General features: G+C 49.0%; 2 protein-coding genes across 3 annotated transcripts in view; one reads left to right on the top strand and one right to left on the bottom strand.

The window, feature by feature from the left end:
• METTL15 (methyltransferase 15, mitochondrial 12S rRNA N4-cytidine) overlaps positions 1-15,282 on the bottom strand; it is a 205,882-nt gene extending 190,600 nt beyond the window's left edge. Inside the window, exons 1-2 of the mRNA XM_066582204.1 lie at positions 15,170-15,282; positions 2,277-2,463 (exon numbers count right to left, since the gene is read on the bottom strand). Of these exons, the coding sequence (XP_066438301.1) occupies positions 2,277-2,463; positions 15,170-15,267 (285 nt within the window). The 5' untranslated portion in view covers positions 15,268-15,282. The remainder of the gene's footprint in view (positions 1-2,276; positions 2,464-15,169) is intronic.
• A 200-nt stretch (positions 15,283-15,482) lies between these two features.
• KIF18A (kinesin family member 18A) overlaps positions 15,483-18,996 on the top strand; it is a 91,590-nt gene continuing 88,076 nt past the window's right edge. For both annotated transcript variants that reach the window (XM_066583230.1, XM_066583229.1), the window contains exon 1: positions 15,483-15,577. The gene's annotated coding sequence lies outside the window, so the exon portion shown is untranslated. The remainder of the gene's footprint in view (positions 15,578-18,996) is intronic.

Raw genomic sequence — 18,996 nt, 5'->3', positions numbered from 1 at the left:
CCAGTCTATTTTGCTTTTTTCCCATGCATACTATCTAAGGCCGGCTGCACACGGCCGTGACGGGCTCCGCCGCGGAGCCCGTCACGGCGCCCCCCAGAGGCCCCAATACTTACCTCTGGATCCGGAGTCTTCCGTCCCGCATGACGCTTCGGCGCGCATGCGCAATAGAGCGCGTGACGCGCCGGCCGCATCATTGAGTAGAAAAAAGAGGTTCCCAGCAGCACAGCATATATCCTCACATAGAGCCAGGCAAAACAGTGTGCAAAAGCCAGTCAGGAAGCCTAAACCAGAGAGGCTCCAAGGGTGCAGTCAGGAATAAGGAAATAGTGACTGGCAGCATTCAGCAATGTAGAAAAATACAAGATTTATTTCCCCATTACAAAAATTACGGCAACGTTTCGGTCGTAATAGACCTTCCTCAAGCCAACTCTCTCTCTCTCTCTCTTTCTCCCTCCCGATCCCCTCCGCAACCCCCCGCTCAACCCCACGGCCCCCCAGAATCTTCAGGGACGAGCCAGCAGGTACTCGAAAAAGGCGATGCTCTCTTGAGTAAATCGCCTTAACGAGTATGCTCGCTCATCTCTAGTTAGCAGTCATTACGAGGATTTCTGCCAACCGAGAGATTTCGGCACAGCACCGTTTATGCCTACAGACATACCTAGATCTCCTTCTCAATGACTTAAGTACAGGGGCCCCTCCCCCAGAGATCTATCCAGAATAACCGTATAACTTTTTGAGATGCCTTTTGGCAACTTTATTAAAATTAAAGAACGCCAATTCAAATGTAGTTTAGGGAAGAAAACACAAATTGGGAGTCTGAGTAATAAAATGGCGTATTCTGTGAAATTTAGCAGAAATGTCATTAAAGGGCATTGGGTGATTACCTAATGATTGAAATTATCTCTGAAGTGATCTCGTTACTAATTGAGATATCTGGGATAATAAAGGGTATCACCTGTAAAGCTAATTCAGGCGGTCTGAAGGGGATAATAGATCTGAATATTATTATGCGTTTCCATGCTGTAATCCCAGCTTCAATAGTAATATAAGGAGATTTAGAATATTGGCGGTGTATGGAGTGGCCCGGGATATGCTGTGGATATGGCTATATACAGGGGGTGGAAAAAATATGGAACCACCATATGAAATTCATTGGATTTAATCATTAGCACTGAGCTGCTCTTTTGACCCCTGCTTGGCTGAGAGCTTTCTCATCAAACTTGTGTTTACTTCACCTCTTGCCCTGCTCTGGGTGGTTTTGGGAGCCAGCAGGTAGCAGCAGTTGAATTGCTCAAACCTCTGACCAATAGAAGCTTGTTGCTCAGGCAGATCTTCATTTCTTCCAGGTGGCATCTGTGTTATATTACCTCCACTTAACCCTTTCCAATCCAATTTGTATATGGTTTTCCTAGGGGGCTTACTCTTTTTCTGCTGTTATACAACGGCGCTATATGCTGGCTAAAGCCAGTACTGCGTGGGTGACACATTGGATAGGCTCTGACAGCAGAGAGACTGGTAATATACAGTAAGAGAACCCCGATGGACGTCTTCCAACATCGGAGCTGTACAGCCTTAAATCATAATGTCTTCAGAGGTCAGACAGTGGATTGGAAAGGGTTAACGTACATGGGATTATAAATCATATTGCAATAAGACATGTAGAGGCCAATTTAAAAGTATGCATTTCGTACAGTGTCCCCATATTTTTGTCCACCCGCTGTACGTCTTAACTGTACAGGGTATGTGCGGTTAAGGTGTATATAGCTGTATGTGTATTGGGAAGGGGTTAACGCCAACTTATTCCGCAGCTTTCAGGTAATTTATTACTCTCCGCCAAGCTGGGTACTCATTTTACTGACCTCGGAAGGATGGGTTAAACCTTGAGCCGCTACCCGAACCACTAGGGCATTGAACTCGCAACCTTCAGGTCATGAGCGAGAGCTTAGGACTGCATACTCCTGCCTTAGCACACTGTGCCACATGTTATAGAGGGCGGTTCCCCATTCAGAACCCCCCTCTGTGAGCCATGGCGTTTTGTAAGACTCAAGCTGTCCGCGTTTTACATCTAGTTATCCAATGGGCGCCATGTAATACTACATTTCCCCTGCAGAGGGCGTAGAGTGAACATATCAGGCTGGCCTCATGATGAAATAGGTGATCTGCGATGAGACAACCCCTTCAGAAGGTGGAGATTCTGTAGATGCTCATTAGCATCCAGAGCCCATGTACCATTAGTACAGAACATACAAGGTATGTGTGATAAAGGGACAACTTACCTGGCCTTCCTTCGGAGACAGGTAGCTGATGGCTTCATTAAGCATCACCGGTTGGTGTAAAACATGTTGATTCTGCGTTTCTGTAGTTGCACTTGTGCCGCAAGACCTCCTGCGCTGCAGAACAGACGAGCCGTAGAATCTGCTGAACCTTCCACCCATCAGCCGTCTTACTGCAGAATGCATCCTGCTGCGAAGGTCCAACGGGGCCGGAAGGGAAACAGGAACACACCGTGAGGCTTCGTGGCTTAGGCTTTCTGATAAACATGTTAAACTGAAATCTTATCAACCAGACTAATAGCAAGTTGTGAAAATTGTCATTCTACTGGAAATGGAGGACAACCCTTCTTCCTTGGCAGCTCAAATCCATCTGAGTCACGCTGACATGTCTGGTTGCTATGGATATGTTCCCTAGCAACCATTTTTCGCTGTATAAGAATTATGAATCAACCATCATCTTCAATATGAATTGCACTTTAGTGGTAGTTGTGGGAAAAGGTTTAGAAGTATGCCAAAAACATTCTTCTTAAAGGGCCACTCCAGGGCAAACAGATCTTTTCATCCCTCACCTCTATAGATGAGCGAGCGTACTCGGTTCGGGTGTTTTTGTACTCGAGCACCGCTTTTTCGGAGTAACTGACTACTCGGACGAAAAGATTTGGGGGGCGTCGGGTGCAGGAGAGAGAGAGAGAGAGAGCTCCCCCCTGTTCCCCACTGCTACCCCCCGCTCCCCCACGCCGCCCCCCGAATCTTTTTGTCTGAGTAGTCAGTTACTCGGAAAAAGCGGTGCTCGAGTGCAAAAACACCCGAACCGAGTACGTTCGCTCATCTCTACTCACCTCATTGTCTGTCACTCTCTAGATGCCTCCTATGTATATTGCTGTCACTTCTATGCAGTGCAGCTTCCTGCATGACAATATCAGGCATTATCTAGATGCTGACATTTCTCACATTCTCTATGCTCTGCAGCAACAAACTGTACCATCTCTACCTGCAGGGAGGACACTGCCATTACCATATGTATTCACCTATATAAAACTACAGACCATACATATAGAGTAAGGAGGATGAGCCGTGATCTCCTCTATTATAATTTTATGACGGGAATCTCTAATCATCATCAGTAACTGGGATAGGAGTGTCTGTGTTGCGCTCTACAGAGTTTGTGTGGTGCAGCCCATGTAATATCATCACACAGAAGTTATTCTAGTTGAAAAACTGACTAATTTGGAAATACATAAAGCCAAGGAAATCCGAGGTAGTCAGAATTGAGATCACATAACACACCTGAGAAGGAGCTAAAAAGGAATAAGTAAACAACAGAATGCTGACAACATATATACTTGGGGGCTAGCTACATAATGGCCAGCGACTTACGGGTAGACGGCCCGGCGGGAGTCAGGTGTTGTCTGCTGCCAATCAGAGGGCGCAGCGTCACTGTACATGTTCACCAGGAGCGTGTACGGCGACGTATGTACAGATCCCCGCAGACTTCGGTCCCGAGACAGATTTTTGTCCCGAAACCAGAGGGTTACTTTAACCAAAAATGGTTCATATAGGGTACGAAAGAAAAGTGTCACTTTCGTAACTCCTGTCTGATGCAGAACAGGTTAAAGTAGATGACATACAAATAAACCAAATAAATTGAATTACCAAAGAAAAGTTAACAGCAGAGATTCAATTATACATCTACAATTAGAAAGTAGCGGTAGAGCGTGAGTCATCCTTCCCTTTCATTCTAGCCGATCTGACTAGGGGATATGCAGATTTAGATTTTAAAGCAATATCCAAAACCAGCAATAAAGGCTAATTATCATTAACTCTCGGGCTAATAAGCAGCTGCAGCGAGTTGCATATTGTAGCCTATAAACAGGTGTTCGCCTCTTGCGGTCAAAACTGCTCTACTTATTCTAAAACGGCGCTCTAACTTATTCTGCAGAGTAAAGGGCAACTTGGTTGTGAATGGACGCACATTACTGCTGATTATGCGCCATTTATAATCATACTGTCCTTGTGCGATTTCACACAAGCGCATGCGTTTTTACGTTCTCCTGTCTGCGCTGTAAATTTGCATGAATGGACGATTTGCTGCGATCACGGCCCGAGATAATTAGCGTTTTCTCATCCATTCACATGACCGTGGGCGATGTTTTTAGCGAAAAAATACATTGCACCCCAAAAACCCTCGGGACGCCTTCAAATGCCTACATAGAGGCACAGGTAAGCTTTTCCCTGCGTTGGACGTTGCTAAGATGCCTACCCCTCCCTTTTTTTCCCAGCTCCTATGGGAGTCTATGGGAGCCGCCGCCATATATCGGTCAAAAGATAGAACCAGAACTATCTTTTTACCCACCGTATAAGCGTTGTCGCATATTTTGTTTGCGTATGTTTTACGGTGCAACTTTTTATGCGGCGTACCTTTGCCTGTGTGAACGAATGCATTGCGTTTTCCCACGGCGTAAAAAAGTACGGCGTGCAATGATAGCGCATACAATGCACATTCCGGAACTATCTTTTGGCTGGAATACGGCGGTGACTCCCATAGCCTTCTATGGGAGCTGCCAGGAAAGGAAGGTGGGTGGGAGTTTAGTAGCGCGTCTCCTAAACTCCCACCCCCTTCCCTCTGCCTCTCCGCCCGCCCCTTGCCAGCTTTTTGCAATGGGAGGGGGCGGGAGCTAGTTGCTAAGCTCCAGATCCACCCCCCCACACCCATTTCTGGTAGCTGACAAGGGGCGGAGAGGGAGCAGGAGCTTAGAACACTAGCTCCCTCCCCTTGCTGAGAGCCGGCGGAAAAGGGGAGGCGGTTTAGTAGAGCTAAACTCACTCCCCCAGCTTGACAGTATCCGCGTATACTCGCCGGACTCGAGCCGTCTAAACGGGGGCACAAACGGGAGATGCAGCTGTGACTTTGTCACGGCTGCCTCCTGTTCACGCGATTTTCGATTGCACTGTGGCCGTGACCCGGCCTACCGAAAATTGCCTACACTTGTGTGAAAAAGCCCTAAGTCAAATGAGTTGTCAGGGACTTTACTACTGATGACCTAGCCTCATGATAACTCATCAGTGGTTGATTGGTGGCTGCTTGCCACTTGGGACTACTGGGGGTCAGCTGTTATGGTGCCCGCAGTTATTGCACATGGCGCGGACAGCTCTATTTGCATGCAGTGGCCTGGGTTGGTAATTGCAGGCACAGCTCCTGTTGAATTTACCAGGAGCTGTGCCTGTGATTACCAGCCCGGGCTGCTGGCAGAGGGCATATAACAGCTAATTGTCAGCGGACCCCTACTAATCAACTATTATCCTGAAGATAGGTCATCAATAGTGTGTGTATATACATATATATATATACACACACACACACACACACACACACACACACACACACACACACACACACACACACATGCAAAGTATCCAGAGTATGCCCCTGGTATTCTGTAGGCATGAGGTCGAAAACTGTATATCACTATGAAGTGTGTTCTTAGCTCAAGCCCTAGATGGGTTTACCAGGCATATACAATTGATGACTATCGCTAAGATAGGTCATCAATGGTTGATTGTTTGGGGTCCAACGTTCAGGACCTCGGCCGATCGCGTCATCGGGTGACCATTGTTATCGCCACAACACACAGGGGTAAGGACAGGAAGCAGTTAGTGCCGCCCCTTGTAGTGGCCATCACTGTCATTAACCTTAATAAGAGGTACAAGTGCAATTACCCGCGATGGCCACTACATAGGAATCGGAGCTGTTTCCTCTCCTTACCTCTGTGGTCTATGGCGCTGAGGACAGATTACAATAGTATTTACCAGGAAAACCCCTTTAAAAGGGGTTGCGTCCAACAAAATGCAGGCAATCAGCCTAATGACATCCCCAGCGACCAGCTAATCGGGCCCCATGTGAATGGAGCAGCAATGCACAAGTGTGACCACAGATAATGCTCTTCTATGGGACATAACACGATCAGGGACCTCAGTGCCACCATTCCAAACTCCTGGCATCGATGCTATCATCCTGGGCGCTATGATGCCAGTAGTTCAGAAGTTGACACTGCAGCCAGACTTCCGCCAGATGTACTTACTGGGAGCCGGAAAGGATCAGCTGTTTCCCAGGTGGATGAAGGGAGGTAATTTTTTATTTTATGCCACACCGAGCTATTAACCCCTTCATGACCGCCAATACGCCTTTTGACAGCCTCCCGAGCTGGGTCTCACTGTGGAATAGAGCCATGAGCCCTGGGGGTGTCACACCTGCAGGCTCTCACCTACCGGAGTCCGGAGCACACACTGAGGGCTGCGGTTTGCAGTTCCCAATCATCCAATCACCGATTGGGGGTTTATTAAGGGTGCCCATTTCAGCTCCCCTCAGCTTTGGGGATCGCTTTTGCGGGCTAAAACAGCTTACCTGGAGGTTGCCACAGTCCCCCGCCCAGTTCTGCCTTCCACGGTCTGGGCTCCTTGTGCTGCCCCTGCACCCGCCAGCCAAGATGATGGGTGCAACTGCGACATCAGGGAGACGCCCGGGAAATTTGAAATTTCTCTGCTTCTCGCTACCAAAGGCAGCAGAGAGCAGAGAAAATACACCGGGGGCTGCGGTTTGCAGTCCGCAGGCACGAGATCGCTATTATCAGCAATAATTGTGATCTCGGGCAAAGTAAAAATAAAAAAAAGTTTTAAAAAAGTTAAATAAAGTTAAAGTTTCAGCTCCCCTCATAGATTGGATCCATGAGGAGAGCTGAAACTACTCACCTCCGTCCTCTGCGATGTCCTGCAACGTTCTGGCCCTTTCAGGACCTGCTGCAGGCTTCTGCGCATGCATGCCAGGCATAAATGTTGAGGGCATGCACAAAAGACCGGGGAGCCCGGGAAATTAAAACTCTTCCTGCTGCCGGTTAGCCTGTGTAGCTGAGAGCAGGGAGCTGTCACCAGGAGCCACTGTATGCGTTTCCTGGTCACATGATAACCATTATCCAATGGATAACGGCAATCATGTAAAGTTAAAAAAAAAAGGAACAAAAAGTGTAAAAAAAAAAAAAAAAAGATTAAAAAGTTTAAGTTTAATTTCCTCTCACGGATTATATCCACGAGGGAAGATTAAATTACGTACCTAGAGCCCCCGGATTTATCTGCGGACCTTACCCAGCTTCTGCGCATCGGCCGCCAGCAATATGGCGGACGCATGCAGAAAAGCCGTGGATTTTCGGGGTAATTTAAAATCTCCCTGCTCCTGGCTACCAAATGATTGAAAGATTGACAGTTCTAGGGATCATTTTGCATAAAGTATTAATGGGCACTAATGCCCATTAGCACTTTATCAGGTTCATTTGCATGTAAATGAGCCTCCAGCAACTGTTTGCAAATACCAGCATGTAGTCTGGACTTTGCACTCAGCTGCATTACCTTCGCATGTGCTGCCGCTGACTGTAAGCTGAATAGAATGTAATCAGCTGCTCCCATCGAGAACGCAACGTGCGGTCCCTGTTATCTCTCTCTGACTGAGTCTTCATATACAATGCAAATAGATTATTATACGGGTATTAGATACAAGTGGAAACAACTTCAAATTTCCTCTGCCCCTGTCAGAACAGGAGACCCATTGACAACTTGGCCAAACTTGTCGGGAAATTCATCTGCCAACTGGGAAGTTTTAGCTGCTTTGCACTATGCAGCATGTGCCCCCCCAGATCTCAATTTATAGCCCAATCCCCCAACTTCCTCTCATTAAGAGTCGGCAAACAGCATCTTTCTTGCCGCACCTCTCAGGGTGGTTTCACGTGGGCAATAACAATACACGCGCGATGCAAGAGTGAATGAAGGCGCAGAATTATGAAACCAATGAATTTCAATGGTTTCCTTCACATCTGCGAAGTATTCCATCATGCGATATTGCGATAAAATTAAAAAAATCGCAACATGTCCTATCTTTCTGCATTTCACGTTTTTTTATCTCCCATGTTCCCCTATGGAGCCTCCTTTTTTCACATTGCAAAGAATGAGCTTGTGATTTTTGTGCGATGCGATTTTAACATTAGAAAATTCTAATTTTGTGCTTAAAAATTAACGCAATATCGCACGGAAAAAATGCATGAGAAAACCGCAAGCAGCAGTGATGTTATGGCAAGAAAAAGCAGCACTGACATTAAAAACCACGGGAAAAAAGGCGTAATTTTGCCACGATTTTCTTGTGACTGACTGCAAGCTGATGCGGTCATCTGCAGTACAGAAAAATTCAGGTACGGGGGGCTGCCGGCCGGGTTCACAGCTGGGATCTGCTGTGGGACACCTGCATGCGGATTCCGACCTGCCCGTGTGCGGCCTGCTTTAGGCCTCATGTCCACGGGCGGGTCGGATTCCACATGTGGGAGCCTACAGCGGAATCTGACCCTGACCGCAGCCGAGGACTGTGCTTACCTGTCTGGATCTTCTTTTTTGCGCAGTAGAGGTTTTTTTTTTCAGATTGCTTTGTGGTAAAAATAGGAAAATATTTTAGTTTAATTTTTTAAATATTTTTATTTAAAACTAAGTTATGGGACTTTTTACATGTTTTTAGTCCCCTTAGGTGGTTTGACTTGCTGCTCAGTTCTACAATATTGCAATGTTAATACATGGTAGCCTCGGCCTACCATGGTACATCATGGAGGGAGGACTGTTTCTCGCTCCTGGCTGACATGCTACAGCCAGGAGTGACGCGCAGGTAGGCTGTTAGGCTGCCACAATTGGATGCAGCTCCCAACCTGCACCTCTGTGCTGTCCATGAGCGCCTCAGAGGACGAACTGGTTAAAGAAGACCTCTCCGCTCCCTTGACATGGCTATTTTAGTAAATACTTAGGCGGCTTTCACACGGCCGAGAAAGTCGTGTGAGATTTGTGTGTTGCGAGACGCACAAATCTCGCACGCACATGAACCCCATTCTTTTGAATAGTGTCATACAGATCAGTGATTCTTTTTCCGCATCGCTGTGCGGGAAAAAAATAAATAAATGGCGGCATGTCCTATCTTTGGGCACGCATGGCCTATTGCTTTCAATGGGCCGGCACAGCATTGCACGGTGAGCGAGGTGCACACACACGGGTGCGATACGATGTTTCCCCATTGAACACAACTCGGCAGCGGAGGATCGCTACTTTCCTGAAGTGATGTGAGGCGCGTGATTTCACCGCGACAAAGTTAATAGGAGTTTCTAATGTTAAAAATGTATCGCACGGAACGGAAATCGCAAGTGCGTGCTACGCCATACGATAAACAGGCTGCGTTTTGTAGGCCGTGTGAAAGCAGCCTGATAGACATGCTGGGACCTTGTTAATATCACCATTGCCTTGTAAAGGCCCATTTACACCAGCTGATTATCGTTAAAAAAAAAAAAAAAATCGCTAATCGGCAATCATTTTAGCGATAATCAGTGCGTGTAAATGTGCGCCCATCATCTGATCGTTAAATTCAGTCCAACGTAAAAGTCGGCCCTCACTTTTATCCGCAGTTCTCCACGGGGAGTGCTGATAGCATGGCTTCCCTATAGAGAACAAAGGATCTGAGCGCAGATAATAGCCTCGGGCTATTAACTGCATTTAGGGAAGGCTTCATTTGCATACATAATTGGTATTTAAGTAGTCCATTTACATTGGACCAGTGCTGGGCAAACCATGCAGCCCAAAAGATGAGTGATGACAATCATTGCCCATCATGCAGTTTAAACAGCCGCCATTCCATAGCAAACGGCGCCTGTGTTATGTGAATGGAGAGGGGCGGGAGAGCGAGAGGGGAGAAATCACCTACACTGCCCCGCCCCCTGCTGGCCGCTCCATGTGCGAGCCAGCTGTGCTAGGAGCACGGGGATACAGGGACGAGTGTCGTGCATCGTTTGCCCAACACTCGTCCAATGTAAATGGGCCTTAACTGTTGCCAGTGTTTAAGGGCTAATGCCCACGGACGGATTTCTGCCACGCTCCCCGCGGTGGAATAACGCAGCTGTTAGGTTCTATAGAACTAATAGCTTTTCTGCCTGTCAGTGCTCACATGCAGGATTCTGCCACGGATTTCCGCTGCAGGGAAAAAAAATCGTGCCATGTTCTATTTAACCGCGCTTTTCCGCAGTGGAGGTCTCCATTAATATAGCATTAATGGAGACGGCGGAAAAACGCACGTTTTTCCGCGATCACCAGGCGGGGACTTTTTGTTTACCAAGGCGGTACCCCTGCCGCGTAAATCGACAGGCGTATCCCGCTCCGTCCGTGGGCATGCGCCCTTAAGAATCAGTTGTGTTTGTCTGATCTGGTCCCATTTGAGGAACGGCCACTTCACATTGTGATCTTTTCCAACAAACAGCTCCATGCACCGATGTCTGCAAATATTCAAGCTCTGGAGATGAGGAGGTGTCAGGCCTGTCGGTCTACTGGAGGAGATACTCCGTCCTTCCCAATGATGTGTCTGGTAATGTGTACAGGCCCATATAGACAACAATTATCGCTCAAAATTTGGTCAAAAGCCGTCTTTTGAGCGATAATCGTGTGTAACTGCACTGACATCGCGCAGTCTTCGTTCTCCCGTCGCTCATCGTTCTCTTTCAGAGTGCTAAAAGACAACGATGAGCCTTATCAGGAATTCACAGCGGGATACAGCTGATACTATTGTTTCAGCTGTATCCCGCTCCCTGAAGACAGGCTTGGTATGAAGAACAGAGCGGACCAGCTGTGTTCTCCATACCGGGCACGGAGCGCTCAGCTGTATAACAGCCGGACGCTCCATGCAGAAAACAGCTGGATGCAGAAGACAAGCGGGGACACCCTGCTTATCTTCTGCATCCTCCGCTTGCAGCGCTCGGCTGTATAACAGCCGGGCGCTCAGAGCAGGGGAACAGCTGTATGCAGAGGATAAGCGCGGACACCCCGCTTGACTTCTGCATCCTCCGCTCACAGCACAAGGTGATCGCTCATCTTGCGCTGTAAATGACACAACGATTATCGCTCAAAAGTCACTTGAGCGACATCTATTGAGTGATTATCGTTGTGTCTAAATGGGCCTCAAGCTGTAAGCTAATGATGTAATGTAACTTGTATCCTTTGTATATAGATCTGATACTTTACAGAAGTAGGACAATTATTCACCACTAGGCTTGATTATCAACTGATTTGAATACATTCTTATTGTTAAACCTTCCATTGTGTCTTACTCTCTCTAAGAATCATCTGAATTTAAAGGCCCGTTTACATGTAAAGACAATCTTTCAAACAATTGAAAAACTGAAAGTTTTATTGATCGTTTTGCATAAAGTGTTAATGGACACTAATTTCCATTAACACTTTATCAGCTTCATTTGCATGTAAAAGGGCCTCAATGAGCTGTTTGCAGAGCCCACCATGTGGGCTGCGATCTGCACACTGCTCATTTGTTCTCACATGGGCTGTCCGCAGAATACAATGTAATCTCTGACTCCTGTGCAAAATGCAGCGTGCGGTCTCTGTTATCTTCTCTCAGGCTGAATGATGGATTTTAAGCTCACCTTAAAATCATTGTTTAGCGGAGGAGTGAAAGATGGAAGCATTTACACGCAACAATTATCGCTCATATGCCATCGTGTGAGCAAATTTTAAGCGATAATCATTGCGTGTAAACGGGCCTTAAGTCCTGCAGCAATACAAGTTGCCATAAGCGTGAGTTGTGCCCAACAGACTCAAGCGCAAGTCGCATCAGACACAGTCTGTGTGTTGGCTGATATACACAGTGACGTCCGAGTTCCCCTCCGTGAAATAATAAAAATAGGACATGGCATGAGGTTTTAATGAAGGCCATCGGTGTGTAGGGTTCTGTCTGTGGATTACCACCAATCAGAACACGGCCCCAATTACAATCATTTCACACACTGAAAAATTCCGCTGTCTCCATGCTTAATTGCAACGCATTTCCGTGTGAAGCCGTTACATTTCACTTCTCCACACAAATCCACACAAAGCATCGGGGAATTCCGCATGTGAATTTTGCCATTGGCAGAGCTAAATCAGCGCGCAGAACCGTGGCGGACACCATAGAACAGCCACGGATTTCTGCCGCAGTTTTAGAGGTGGATTCCACGGTGGAATCCGCTGCGTCAACATACCCCAAGAGCATGTTCAGACGGGCGTATCCCCTGTGGATTTTCCACAGCAGTGAAATCTGTACCTAATAGTGAGGATTTGCTGTGGGTTTAACCCTTTACATTGCAAAGGGTGAAATCCACAGCAGACATGCAGCAGATTTAAAGTGAACCTCTGGGCCTAGACAAACAAAGATGGCCTCACCACTTCAGTGCATCAGTATGTAGCGGTAGTCTAAGGCAGCCTTTGCACGGGATTTGTGTGTTGCGAGGTGCATTAATATGAACCTGTCTTACGAATAGGGTCATACAAATGAGCGGGTACTGTTGTATCTAGTCTCCACCAAAAATATGAGTGGAGACCTGGCCAGTGATAGGTAACGCCCTGATAACGCCCCCCTCAGCTTCCTACTTCTTTTCAGCTCTAGTTCTTCCTGCGGCCATGCTGTCACTCTGCTCCCTTACTGCTGTAATCCTGCGGCCCGCCGTGGTCTGTGCCTCCATTGTGCCCCCACCGCCGCCGACACCGCGCTCACAGCTCTGATCCTCTATTGCTTCCCGCTGTCATCCTCCGGCCCGCTGCGGTCTGTGTCTCCATGGCTGTAGCGACAGTCAGCGCAGCTTGTCCCCGCCGGCTGGGAGAGAGAGGCAAGAGGTGTCAGCTGCCAGGGCCATGTCACAAGGGGATGCGGCAGCTGAAGGGGGAGTCCACTTCCCTGTGTGTGTCTGTGGTTCTCGTCAGCGGTTGAATGCTCCGTCCTCCCCTGTCACTCTCTCCTCCACACAGCAGCAGGTGACCCCAGCGATCACTGTTACAGCGGGGCCACCTGCGGCTGCTGTCGCCATGGGGACAAAAACGCTGAAGGCGGGGAGTCCCCCTGCCAGAGGTGTGACCTGGTGCAGGGAAATGGGCAGTGCATTGGGGAGGTGTGTGTGTGTGCCAGCCAATCTCCAGCTCTGGCCATGACCTAGGCGTACCCTGTAGCTGAGGACTCCCAATCATTGTCTCTACCCATTCTTCCGGTGGAGACAAGATACAACAGTACTAATCAGCAATGTTTTCCCGCATTAATGTGAGAAAGAAATGGCCTGTGCTATCTTTTGGGAGTGATCTCGCATTGCATCTTCCATTGTTTTCAATGGTGACGGAGAAGGCATCACACCACATGCTAGCTGCTCGCGGCTTGAGGTTTCCCCCACTGCCGCAGTGGAGGGTCACTAATTCCCCAAAGTGATGCAAGGTGTTTTTATGTCAAAATTGCTTCGCATCCGCAGGGAAATCACATGTTGGCGAGTGCAATAGTAGGCCGTGAATCACATCCTGAGATAGCAGTCACCCGCGTGAAGTTAGCCTAAGGGTGCTTTTACACAGGACAATCTTTTGATGCATACGAATGCACAGTGTGCATCATGTAGTCAAAGGAGCTGCTGCGGCCATCTTTGTTTGCCCAGGACTGGAAGAGCCACTTTAAAATCCATACTGTGTGCTAAAGGGGTTTTCCAAGGAGAATATTACTGATTGTCTATCCTCAGGATAGGTCCTCAATAGTTGATCGGCTGGGGTCCGTCGCTCAGGACCAATCAGCTGAGCAGGTGCATGCTCTCAGTGCCGCAAATACACTGGAGTCGGAGTGGAAGCAGCGGAACTCTCTGCGCCGACCTCTGTGTAGTGGCCGCAGCTTGTAACTGCGGGCGCAGCTCGTGTTGATTTTAGAGAGCCATGCCTGCAGTTACAAGTGCTGGCCACTACACAGAGGTCGGCGCAGAGACTTTGTCTACTTCTGCTCCAACCTCCGTGTATTTGAGGCTCTTACAGCATGCGCCCGCTCAGCTGATCGGTCGGGGTCCCTGGTCTTAAAGGGAACCTGTCACATCCTCCAGCACCGTAAACTAAGGACCCCTGTATACGAGCCGATTATCGTTTGAAGGTGGAGCGCCGTCACCGCCCGTTCGCTCTCGTGCCACCCGCGTCCATCGTCGGCTCCTTCAACTGAGAATCGTTCAGCCTTCCACATTCGCTGTACAAGGGCTCCTTCACCCCGGCGATCGCGATACCGCTACGTGAAAATCGCAGCAAAATGGTGATTTTTGAGCTGCTTTCTCTCACATAAACATGGCTGCCACCTGCGATATTTTAGCGCAAAAGTCAATAGGACTTTCTAATGTTAAAAAACGCTTCGCATGAAACATGGGAGATAACAAAAAAAAAACGTAAAACGCAGAAAGATCGGACACGCCACGATTTTTTTCTGTCAGCGCGAGTGTAAACATCGCAAATGTGGAGGAAACATTGAAAATCAATGGTTTCATAATATTGCATTTTTACTCGCCAGTGTACCGGCACCCTAAATGACCGCGGACGAGTCAATGAGCGCAGTTTACACCGAACTAGGATCCTTACGCCGCCATAAAACGAATGATTATTGCGCGTTTGACGATAATCGTTCCGGCTTCAGTTACGGCGCCATCCGAGGCGTGATGGGGAGGCGGGATGTATTTTTTATACTCGCCCGCTCCTGCGATCCGGTGGTGCCCTCTGAAGTCGTCGCAAGGCACGAAAAAACTGAGTATTTTCAGAGATCCTGTACGTTTTCCTATAGAAGTCTATGCGGGAGCGCGAACACACAGTCTCCGAAAAAAGTCACGATTTTTGTGCTGCACACCACTATCACAGGGGGAGCATAAAAATACCACACATGGCTCCAACAGGGCCATAACTTGGTGTAGTGGACCGGCTGATAACAGAGAGCAATGGCTTAATGTGACAGGGGCCTACATTCATTCACACACAATACACGGACCCACGGGGCTGCTCGTGTGACTTGTACTTACTCTGTAGGACTATAAGCAGCGGACCGGAAGTACTGTGACACGGGACCGCCAGCTGCGCACCCTCTAATAAGGACCCCACACAACAACGCCGCAGCCATATAGTTCCGCCTGAGGGACTCAGTCACGTACAGACTATATTTTATTACATACGGCGGTCCGTTAGAGGCCGCCGCCGCCGCCGCCGCTGCGTCAGACACCCCGGGAGGTGACAGCGAGCAGGCCGGCCGTTACCCCTACAAACCCCGCCGCTCGGAGCTGTGAGGAGAGGCCCCGCCCCCGCTGACGTCACGGCGCGCTCTGAGGTAACGTCCGAGGGCGCCGGATTTGAATGCTGGACGGCAGGCGGCGTTACTTCCAGTGAGGAGCCCTAACGGCGGAGCTACGGGCGGAGAGCGGGCTATACCCCGGGTAATGAGCAGGGGAGCTGCGTACACTATGGGGGTCACGTGGTGTGTGCTATAAGTGCATCTGTATATAACGGTGAGGAGGGAAATACAGTAAAATATACCAATATGTATCAACCGCTGCCGTGATATTGTATGAAGTGGCTCCTTAAAGGGGTTTTCTGACTTCTTAAAGGGGTATTTCTATTTTGGCTCTTAGTAACTAAGATGGCAGACGGTTGCTATGGTTACTAGCCACCCAAATGGAAACGATAGAGCCTATTTTCGTAGCTCTCGTCGAAGTGAACGGGAGAGATGGAAATGGCGTAACGGCGCACTACGCTTTCTCTGTAACTTAGGCAGTTACGCCCTTTTTAACACAAAACCGCCTCGCATTCGCGGGGGCATCGCACGTTGGCGAGCACGAGACCTGCTGGGTATCACGGACCGATATCGCACTCGCCCCTGTGAAATCAGCCTCAGGCGCAGTTTTACAGAAGCTATTTTTGAATTAAACGCTTTGCATCGCCATGACAACGCACATTGGCAAGCACGATGTTGGCCAAGTTTCTCGGCCCGATCGCTCGCCCGTGTGAATAAGCCCTTATAGTCGGAGGTCCGTTTGGAACCGTTCGGTTACTTCATCCAGGGAAACCGCGTCTTCGATAACGGAACTTCGACCGCAGATGTGAACATGGCCTTTCGGAAGGGGCGCCGTGCTGCGCGGTTTCTGTAACTGCCCTCCACTTCAAGGAGAGCTGCGCCTGGCTATTCCCAAAAGGCCGGCTGCACTCGAGCGCGGCAGATGCGGACTCCAAGCCGGCGACCCCGCGTACCCGTCATTTCTCTTCTTCTGTACCGCGGATGGTGCGAACGGCTCACCGTTGGACATACGCAGTGAAGAGTTCTTACTAGGCGCTGACGTGGGTCACGTGACCTTTCCACAATGCTGATAGCGAAAGGACCAGGGCCGCAGGTTGGACGGCTTCCATTGAGCTTAAAGGGGTTGTCCCGCGGCAGCAAGTGGGGGTATACACTTCTGTATGGCCATATTAATGCACTTTGTAATATACATCGTGCATTAAATATGAGCCATACAGAAGTTATTCACTTACCTGCTCCGTTGCTGGCGTCCTCGTCTCCATGGAGCCGTCTAATTTTAGCGTCTAATCTCCCGATTAGACGTGCTTGCGCAGTCCGGTCTCCTCCCTTCCGAATGGGGCCGCTCGTGCCGGAGAGCTGCTCCTCGTAGCTCCGCCCCGTCACGTGTGCCGATTCCAACCAATCAGGAGGCTGGAATCGGCAATGGACCGCACAGAGCCCACGGTGTACCATGGAAGAAGACCTGCGGTCCACCGTGGGTGAAGATCCCGGCGGCCATCTTCGCAAGGTAAGTAAGAAGTCGCCGCAGCGCGGGGATTCGGGTAAGTACTATCTGTTTTTTTTTTTTTAACACATGCATCGTGTTTGTCTCGCGCCGAACGGGGGGCTATTGAAGAAAAAAAAAAACCCGTTTCGGCGCGGGACAACCCCTTTAATGGAAGCCATCCGTGCGGCGTTCGCACAAAAATGTTTGCAATTTTCCGCTCGCGGAAAAAAAAAACAATGACTTCCGCTCATGTGCAGGAAAAGGCGCCTTTCCATTGCATATTATGGACGGTATTTGCTGCGGACCCCGGAGGCGGCCACCGGCCGCGGATACCACAATTCAAATCCGTCTGTGTGCAGCCGGCTTTAGAGCGGCCAGGTTTTCCCATCTTGGCCATGAAAAGCCTCCTTTAAGGCCTCATGTCCACGGGGAAAAGAAGAATTAAAATCCGCAGCGGATTTTAACTCTTCTCCTGCCCGCGGATCCGCACCCCATAGGGATGCATTGACCACCTGCAGGTAGATAAATACCCGCGGATCGTCAATAAAAGGGATTTAAAAAAAATATGGAGCATGAAAGAAAATGGACCATGCTCCATTTAGGTGCGGGTCTCCCGCGGGGACGGCTCCCGCGGGCTTCTATTGAAGTCTATGGAAGCCGTCCGGATCTGCGGGAGACCTAAAATAAGAATAACTTACCCGCAGCGGACCGGGCAGGTCTTCCCTTCTTCGTGGCCGGATCTTCTTTTTTCAGCCCCGGCGGATGTGCCTGGCGCATGCGCGCAGCACGCTGCCGGCGTGCCGAGCACATCCGGCCGCGAAGAGGAGAAGATCTGCACAGTCCGCTGCGGATAAGTTTATTCTTATTTTCAGCCCTCATGGAGAATCTGTAGCGGGCCTGATTTTCCCCGTGGACATGAGGCCTAAAGTCCCCGTCCAGACCAGCGTGCTTCTAGCGCATTAGAGACGTGCAAAGGACTCCCACCTAACTGCCTAAAGCGGAGGTCCGACTCCTTAATTTAGCAAGTGAGGCTGCCTGTGGGAAAAAGGGGCTTAATACTCACAGGCTGCTGCGGCCAATCGCAGACCTCAAGCTACGCCATTGGCTGCAGCAGCTTGTGACATCCTGTAGACTGGCTGCTGCAGCCTGTAAGCATTACTAAGTCAGACCGCCCATTTAACCCCTTAGTGACTGCTTTATTTTCACCTTAAAGAGTTTGGGTTTTTTTTGACAGTACGGACCCGACTCACATAAGCAATTTTGGTCAATAGTCATCCTGTGTAAAAGCGACAGGGTACAGAGTGAGAAATTGCTCATTAGGTCTCATTCACACGACCATAAGCGTAAAACGCAGTGGGGGTCGCGTTCTCGCACGTATCTACACATGTTAATGTGAACAAAGCAATGGAAGTCCATGTACTTTCACCGAATCCGTTCACTGCTTATCACGCGGCCGTGCATCATGTGCGTGATCTGCGCCAAAATCAGTTTAAATGGGCAGTTTCTCATCTTTGAACGACTGCCTGTCACATTCAGTGAATAGAGGCGGAAGAGATCCCAGCATGCTTTGCATCCATCCGCTCTACCGCTCCTGCGTAAAAGCACAGAAGTGACGATTATCAGGCCGCCTGTTGGGCGTTGAAGCGCACAGAAGTCGTTTTGTGTGAATGCACCCTAAAATGGGTCATCAATATCAAATTGCTAATTGAAGTAACTTTCTTGCTTACCAGGCACTCGGGCACAGCGCCGCACCTTTTATAGTGGCTTTACCCGGTACTGCTGGTCGATCAATTCACTTGAACAGGATTGAGCTGCTATCAGCTACATTTTTAAGTTTTTTATTTTTGGGAAGCCGTTTTCATATTATACAATTATTATTATTCCCCTAACAGCACTACTTGGGGAGACATATAATATGTTGTTTAGCTTAAAGGTCTTCTACCAAGATGACTCCCTTGCTCAGTTCAGTCTCCCTGTCACTGTAGGGGGTGCAGTAACCCTGTTGTGAGGAGGATGGGGGACCCCTTTGATATCAAGAGTGTTGAGGCCCCCACTGATCAGCACGTTATCCCCTA

This window comes from Eleutherodactylus coqui, chromosome 11 (assembly GCF_035609145.1).
Source record: "Eleutherodactylus coqui strain aEleCoq1 chromosome 11, aEleCoq1.hap1, whole genome shotgun sequence".
NCBI lineage: Eukaryota > Metazoa > Chordata > Amphibia > Anura > Eleutherodactylidae > Eleutherodactylus > Eleutherodactylus coqui.
This window is presented reverse-complemented; position numbering and strand designations above follow the sequence as displayed.